We start from the raw sequence: 8,753 nt of genomic DNA on the forward strand, positions 1-8,753 counted from the left end.
TGCACCTCACCTCCCTTAGAAATGGTGCTATCATCGTTGCCTCGTCTAGGCCTTCTCTATTAGCTCGTTGTACATGTTTAGTTGCGGTGACCAAACCTGAGAGACATATTCTAGTTTTTGTCCTTATGTAGGATGAGAACAGCTTCCTAAGTGTCTGCACATTCATATACTTGAAGGTTCTTCAGATATTTCCCCCAGTTTGTCTGAATCATTCTCCTAATGTGCAACTCTAGCGATGGGTTAGGGACGATGTCAACTCCTGTATTCCTCTCACACATAGAACCCTTAAGCTCATTTCATATTACATGATAATCGTATTGTAGCCTTCTCTTGCATAGTTCCATCCGTGATACATATGCTCCGGTTGACTTTCATCAACCATGTATCAGACCAACGTTGGCGTAAGTCTGTCTGGGTCCCCTTGTGAGTCGATGTAATCTCGCTGTCTTTCCACTCCCTCCTTTCACAGCGTCAAATGCTTTCTAGTTGCTCAGATACAAACAGTCCACCCAGTCTTCCTCACTCTTTCGTACATAGGCTGGTTACTTATGACCCATATTCTCTTTGCCTCTTACGTCATTTCTCCTGTGTATAAAGTTCGTTTGCTTCTTGATTATCTCTTCGAGGACCTGACACACCACCCTCGTCAGGGAGACTGGTCAGCGCCACTTTACAGTCTCCTTTCTTAAAGATGGGTTGACGTTTGCGTTTTACTACTCACTTTGTCCTCAAGCGACGACTTGGTCAGTAATATATGAGGTCTGTCGAGTGTACCAGCACACATCTTCAGCACATATAGTGAGACTCCATTACGACCATGAGCCTTAATTAGGTCAAGACTTTTGTTTTCTAAAACCTCCTCCCCATCCCGTCTCACTGGTACTGGGGCTATAGCATCTTCTACTTTAGAAAAATACTTTGAAAACTTATCAATCACTTCATCATACAACCTTGCATCATACCTAAACTCTCGCCTATAACAGACTATTAACTTGTGATGAATTGATGGATTCATAGAAAAGGTTGTTGGATTTCATGCTTCCTCGTCCACAATTTAATATCTAAAGTTACTTTAGTTCTCCATGCTGGCTGGAGTTCCTGCCCAGATCTTCGTCACTGTACGTATTAGAACTCTCTTACTTTTTGACATCCCTGAATGACCCATTCTTCCCTGTTTCTTCACTCTTTTCTCTGTATTTGAGGCTAGAGGTAACCATATTCCAAATCCTTTATTGTAATTTATTTACTCATGTTAGTTGTTATGACACGGGAAACTGAGTTCCTAATAAAGGTGATCTTATTATCGTTATATATATATATATATATATATATATATATATATATATATATATATATATATATATATATATATATATATATATATATATATATATATATATATATATATACACTGTAGCCTGGGTCAGGTATCTCTTTCATTGACTAGTTCCCAGGGGTGGATGAACAGCTGGGTTGGCTGTGGACCTTCTGCCGCAACTTAGATTCGAACCTATGCATGAACTGAGCTCCACTTCCCAACATAAGATTCTGTTGAGGTTTATGGAGTTTTCACAATGATATATACTGCACTCTAACTTTGTGGCCACTATGTGTGTGTGTGTGTGTGTGTGTGTGTGTGTGTGTGTGTGTGTGTGTGTGTGTTTATGTATTCAGCAGTTGTACTCATTGAGACAAAACTTAAGCTGTCGTTTTCTTGAAGGAACTTCTTTCTCTTTTCCCCCCACTAACTTCTTGTGAAGACTTTGCTGCCATTTCCACTCACCATCTGCTACCATGGGCGACACAGCTGCTTCTCTCACACCTGCTGACTGTACAGCTGCCTCTGTCCACACTGCTGCTATCCACACACTTGTCATCCGCACTGCAGCTGTCCATACAGCTGGTACCTACACAGCAGCTGTCCAGTGTCCAGACAGTAGCTGTCCACACCCCACCACTTCATTGACTAAGCTTAACCTCGCCCTCTGCCATCAGCCATTTAAGTGGCCTCGTTTACAAGTCTATTAAGAGTCTCAATAGACAGAGTAAACGTAAAACAGTTCAATGTAAAAGTAGAATAAATCATTGTAAGTGATCTCCACATCCACAAACCTGTAGATTTTGTTGTATTGTCAGCTTCCACTACTGTAGATTTTGTTGTATTGTCAGCTCACACTACTGTAGATTTTGTTGTATTGTCAGCTCACACTACTGTAGATTTTGCTGTACTGTCAGCTCACACTACTGTAGATTTTGTTGTATTGTCAGCTCACACTACTGTAGATTTTGTTGTATTGTCAGCTCACACTACTGTAGATTTTGTTGTATTGTCAGCTCACACTACTGTAGATTTTGTTGTATTGTCAGCTCACACTACTGTAGATTTTGTTGTATTGTCAGCTCACACTACTGTAGATTTTGTTGTATTGTCAGCTCACACTACTGCAGATTGTGTTGTATTGTCAGCTCACACTACTGTAGATTGTGTTGTATTGTCAGCTCACACTACTGTAGATTTTGTTGTATTGTCAGCTCACACTACTGTAGATTGTGTTGTATTGTCAGCTCACACTACTGTAGATTTTGTTGCATTATAAATGATCTCAGGTTGTATTATAAATGATCTCAGGTTTATGAAATTAAACAGAAAATTATGTATCGCTAATTGTTAAAGTGTAGAGGATTACATGGCGTACCCACAGGGCAGGATGTTATAAATGTAGTGAGTTTTTTATAGATTTCAAAAAAAAAAAGGATTAAATTAAGGTTTTATAGACGAAAGGATAAATTATTTACAGTCACGGGCGTCAGGTACCTGCCTCTTTTACACCTGCCGACCGACATGTAAATCAGTGACGTAAACTTTATGGTTGTGTTATTGTAGATTTCGTTGTATCGTCAGCTCACATTACTGTAGTTTTTGTTATATTGTCAGCTCACACTACTGTAGATTTTGCTATATTGTCAGCTCACACTACTGTAGATTTTGTTATACTGTCAGCTCACACTACTGTAGATTTTGTTATATTGTCAGCTCACACTACTGTAGATTTTGTTATATTGTCAGCTCACACTACTGTAGATTTTGTTATATTGTCAGCTCACACTACTGTAGAATTTGTTATATTGTCAGCTCACACTACTGTAGATTTTGTTGTATCGTCAGCTCACACTACTGTAGATTTTGTTGTATCGTCAGCTCACATTACTGTAGTTTTTGTTATATTGTCAGCTCACACTACTGTAGTTTTTGTTATATTGTCAGCTCACACTACTGTAGATTTTGTTATATTGTCAGCTCACACTACTGTAGATTTTGTTATATTGTCAGCTCACACTACTGTAGATTTTGTTATATTGTCAGCTCACACTACTGTAGAGTTTGTTGTATCGTCAGCTCACACTGCTGTAGATTTTGTTATATTGTCAGCTCACACTAGTGTAGATTTTGTTATATTGTCAACTCACACTACTGTAGATTTTGTTATATTGTCAGCTCACACTACTGTAGATTTTGTTATATTGTCAGCTCACACTACTGTAGATTTTGCTATATTGTCAGCTCACACTACTGTAGTTTTTGTTATATTGTCAGCTCACACTACTGTAGATTTTGCTATATTGTCAGCTCACACTACTGTAGATTTTGTTATACTGTCAGCTCACACTACTGTAGATTTTGTTATATTGTCAGCTCACACTAGTGTAGATTTTGTTATATTGTCAGCTCACACTACTGTAAATTTTGTTATATTGTCAGCTCACACTACTGTAGAATTTGTTATATTGTCAGCTCACACTACTGTAGATTTTGTTGTATCGTCAGCTCACACTACTGTAGATTTTGTTGTATCGTCAGCTCACATTACTGTAGTTTTTGTTATATTGTCAGCTCACACTACTGTAGTTTTTGTTATATTGTCAGCTCACACTACTGTAGATTTTGTTATATTGTCAGCTCACACTACTGTAGATTTTGTTGTATCGTCAGCTCACATTACTGTAGTTTTTGTTATATTGTCAGCTCTCACTACTGTAGTTTTTGTTATATTGTCAGCTCACACTACTGTAGATTTTGTTGTATTGTCAGCTCACACTACTGTAGATTTTCTTATATTGTCAGCTCACACCACTGTAGATTTTGTTGTACTGTCAGCTCACACTACTGTAGATTTTGTTATATTGTCAGCTCACACTACTGTAGATTTTGTTGTATTGTCAGCTCACACTACTGTAGATTTTGTTGTATTGTCAGCTCACACTACTGTAGATTTTGTTGTATTGTCAGCTCACACTACTGTAGTTTTTGTTATATTGTCAGCTCACACTACTGTAGATTTTGTTGTATTGTCAGCTCACACTACTGTAGATTTTGTTGTATTGTCAGCTCACACTACTGTAGATTTTGTTGTATTGTCAGCTCACACTACTGTAGATTTTGTTGTATTGTCAGCTCACACTACTGTAGATTTTGTTGTATTGTCAGCTCACACTACTGTAGATTTTGTTGTATTGTCAGCTCACACTACTGTAGATTTTGTTGTATTGTCAGCTCACACTACTGTAGATTTTGTTATATTGTCAGCTCACACTACTGTAGATTTTGTTGTATTGTCAGCTCACACTACTGTAGATTTTGTTGTATTGTCAGCTCACACTGCCGTAGATTTTGTTGTATTGTCAGCTCACACTACTGTAGATTTTGTTGTATTGTCAGCTCACACTACTGTAGATTTTGTTGTATTGTCAGCTCACACTACTGTAGATTTTGTTGTATTGTCAGCTCACACTACTGTAGATTTTGTTATATTGTCAGCTCACACTACTGTAGATTTTGTTGTATTGTCAGCTCACACTACTGTAGATTTTGTTGTATTGTCAGCTCACACTACTGTAGATTTTGTTGTATTGTCAGCTCACACTACTGTAGATTTTGTTGTATTGTCAGCTCACACTACTGTAGATTTTGTTATATTGTCAGCTCACACTACTGTAGATTTTGTTGTATTGTCAGCTCACATAACTGTAGATTTTGTTGTATTGTCAGCTCACTGCCGTAGATTTTGTTGTATTGTCAGCTCACACTACTGTAGATTTTGTTGCATTGTCAGCTCACACTAGTGTAGATTTTGTTGTATTGTCATCTCACACTGCCGTAGATTTTGTTGTATTGTCAGCTCACACTACTGTAGATTTTGTTGTATTGTCAGCCCACACTACTGTAGATTTTGTTGTATTGTCAGCTCACACTACTGTAGATTTTGTTGTATTGTCAGCTCACACTACTGTAGATTTTGTTGTATTGTCAGCTCACACTACTGTAGATTTTGTTGTATTGTCAGCTCACACTGCCGTAGATTTTGTTGTATTGTCAGCTCACACTACTGTAGATTTTGTTGTATTATCAACTCACACTACTGTAGATTTTGTTGTATTATCAACTCACATTACTGTATATTTTGTTGTATCAACAGCTCACGCTACTGTAAATTTTGTTGTATTGTCAGGTCACACTACTGTATGATTTATTATACAGTCATCATAAGCTACTGGTTATTTGGTAATGCCATCAGGCATTTTGTATATATAATCCTGTATTTTTGTATAACAATTCATTATTGTTTAACAATTTATTTAATCTTTGAGTTCATACATAAGATTAATTATCATACCAGTGATCACCATAATTATTTCTTCTTCGTGTAGGTGAAATATCTAAAGTCATTTATCTTTATCAATTTTTTGTGTCTGTCTGTATGTCTGTAGATAGACAGATAGATAGACAGCCAGCCAGCCAAAAGGATAGATTCTTAGATACATAGATAGACAGACAGAGAGATAGATAGTTAGATAGATATAAAGATAGATGTATAGACTCAGGTCAATGCAATATGGGACTTGTATCACATATTGTCTGTCATATGCGCTAGTTCCTACGCCACAGCTGCCCAAGGCTGTAATAACTGTGGTCCAGTGGTAATGCCTACAGCTTCTATAATGGAAGGATCAGGGTTCGAATCCTCCTCGCCTCAGGGGGTTTTGAATACTCGGATATAGGAATATAAGACGTGGTTATGGGAATCTTGTTGATCACAGATATTTGGAACGAAGTGGTTTTATTAAGTTTTGTCTTATGACAGTGGCTTAGAATCTCCAAGATACATACTATAGCCTCCAAGATACATATTAGAGCCACTAAGATACATAGAACCTCCAAGAAACATATCAGTCCTACCAAGATACATAGAACCTCCTAGATACATATTAGAACCACCGAGATACATAGAATCTCCAATATACATAATAGAACCTCCAAGATACATATTAGAAACTCCATGATACATAATAGAACCCCCAAGATACATAGAACCTTCAGAATACATAATAGAGCCCTCAGAATACGCATGAGAATATCCAAAATGCAAATTAGAACCACCTACATACATATTAGAACCTCCAAGATACATATTTCAACCTCCAAGTACATATTACTCCTCTTTTTATAGGATGTATCATGTTTTTCGATGGTGAAAGTAGAAGAGAGAATTCATAGAGTGAAAAAGTAACAGAAGACCTACTGGCCTTGAACGAGAGAGAGAGAGAGAGAGAGAGAGAGAGAGAGAGAGAGAGAGAGAGAGAGAGAGAGAGAGAGAGAGAGAGAGAGAGACAATGGAATTCAAATGCATGTTAATGCTAAGAGTTTATATTCTTTTCTTCTCACGGTATGAAGCTGTGTATGCATGTGATTACAATTTGTGATTACTCTCTGACTACACTTTGTGATTACGCTTCACTGTGTGTGTGTGTGTGTGTGTGTGTGTGTGTGTGTGTGGGAGGAGTTTCACACACGTGTTGCACGTCTCTTACACTGGTATACATGTACCATGTCAGTTCAACACTCCACTGAAGCTTGGAGGGTCCCTGTAAGTCGGTCATGGACGCATGTAAGTAGGACGGGGAAGTAGTGAAGATGTAGGTAGCCTCAGAGGAGGAGGAGGAGGAGGTAAGTTAACACACTAGTAATAAGTTGGGTCATGAGGCGAGTGGGTAATAATGGCCTCCTGTCTTGTGCCACAGAGCCGACCAGCCTGCACAGGACCACCAGTGAACCCTACTACAACTTCGACGATGACGAATCCGACGGTCCTGGGCACCAGCAGCAACTGCTGATGCTCCAGCAGCAGGCGAAGCAGCAGGAACAACTGCTACAGCAGCAGCAGCAGCAGCAGCAGCTGAGGGGCGGCAGAGCGCGGCTGCCTCCCGTACGGACGCCGTCGTACGATAATGCGTACGATACGTCGTCCTTGGGTGGGTTCAGCACGCACTCCCTCAGGGGGCGCTCGCACAGCCGCCATGCGACCACCACCTCCGTGGCTGCAGCCATCGCCGCCGCGCGCAAGAACGCCTCGGACAACGCCCTGGACCACGACACATCCATACTGCCCATCTTCCAGAAGCTGCTGAGCGAGAGGCAACGTGGCTGCCATGGTGGGGCCAGGGACTTCACCATGTCCTCCTGCCCCAACATAACTATTAAGTGTGATATTGTTGAGTACCTATGATCCGGCAGCCTTCACCACTCCACCACCACCACTACACCACCACTCCACACTTCTATCCCTCCACCTTTACAATCACCTCATCCTTTGTACCACATTCCATGCTCTATTTTACAATGGACGTTTGTAATTTGACAAGTTTTCTAGTAGTTGTATACCATATCTGGTAGCCAAGAACTGCCCCATCTACCTACCCGACCCAACCCACCCCCTCCAGAGTGTGTGAGCGAGGCGATATACTGGTATATATCGTGCCGGGGAGGTCCAAGCACCAAGGCAGGTGATGCCCCCAGTGATTATAGATAAGCGTGTTGTGTCAGGACATCTGCTTCTGTGTTCCTGAAATACTTCCAGCAGATACGAGTTTTCGGCTCAGTACATCAGTTCAGGATGGGATAAAGAAAAAAATCTTATTGAATTAGAGGATTACTTCAATATTTTTCGTTCATGTGGATGGGAAAATATAAATGTTTCAGATTCAAAAGGAATATCAAGCTATAGGAGAGAAAAAAATATTTTCTTTTTTTCGAGTTTATATAAAAAGATTCCGTTTTGAAATTGTGATGAAAAATGTATTTTCTAATAGGTCCACCAGATGGACCAGGAGAATATGAAGAAATAGATCACTGGATCTTATGTTTCGTGGATCCGTGTCCTACCCCGCTGGGTCAACCATGACCATGGTGGTCTTGGGGTACCAGAGAGGAGTAATTTGTCAAAAGTTCCAGTTAAACAGTTTCTGTTGCCTTGATACACCGGATACATAAACAAATAACACCAGAAATTATGCATTTGTGAGAAAATGTATTTTTTTAAAAGACTGATGGAATTTAATATTTTCCTTACACCAAAAATTATGTATTTGTGAATGATTCAGTATTTCTTAAAATAAAAATTGAGAAAATTTGATTTTTTCCTTACACCAAAAATGATGTTATCAGAGTGATTTTCAGTATTTTTAGAAATAAGATTTTAGAAAATCTAGTGTTTTTATTTAAACAAACACCAGTAATAATGGACGAGAAAAATGATAGGAGTTTTGGCTTTTTTCATTTATTTTTTTATACAAGCAATCGAGTTCTTTTTGCAGAGGTCAAAGACACTGTATATGTCATCCTTGAACATCCAGAGTCTGTGTCGACTCCAGGTTTTCACAGCAGCAACCATTGGACAGCCTGCAGCAAGAAAATAATA

The 8,753-nt window shown here is 39.1% G+C and overlaps 1 protein-coding gene across 1 annotated transcript in view; it reads left to right on the plus strand.

Annotated features, from left to right (window-relative positions):
• Positions 1-8,423, plus strand: part of LOC139763364 (uncharacterized) — a 171,293-nt gene extending 162,870 nt beyond the window's left edge. Inside the window, exon 3 of the mRNA XM_071689385.1 lies at positions 7,078-8,423. Within this exon, the coding sequence (XP_071545486.1) occupies positions 7,170-7,562 (393 nt within the window). The 5' untranslated portion in view covers positions 7,078-7,169 and the 3' untranslated portion in view covers positions 7,563-8,423. The remainder of the gene's footprint in view (positions 1-7,077) is intronic.
• The last annotated feature ends 330 nt before the right edge of the window (positions 8,424-8,753 follow it).

Source organism: Panulirus ornatus, chromosome 46, assembly GCF_036320965.1.
Source record: "Panulirus ornatus isolate Po-2019 chromosome 46, ASM3632096v1, whole genome shotgun sequence".
Taxonomy (NCBI): domain Eukaryota; kingdom Metazoa; phylum Arthropoda; class Malacostraca; order Decapoda; family Palinuridae; genus Panulirus; species Panulirus ornatus.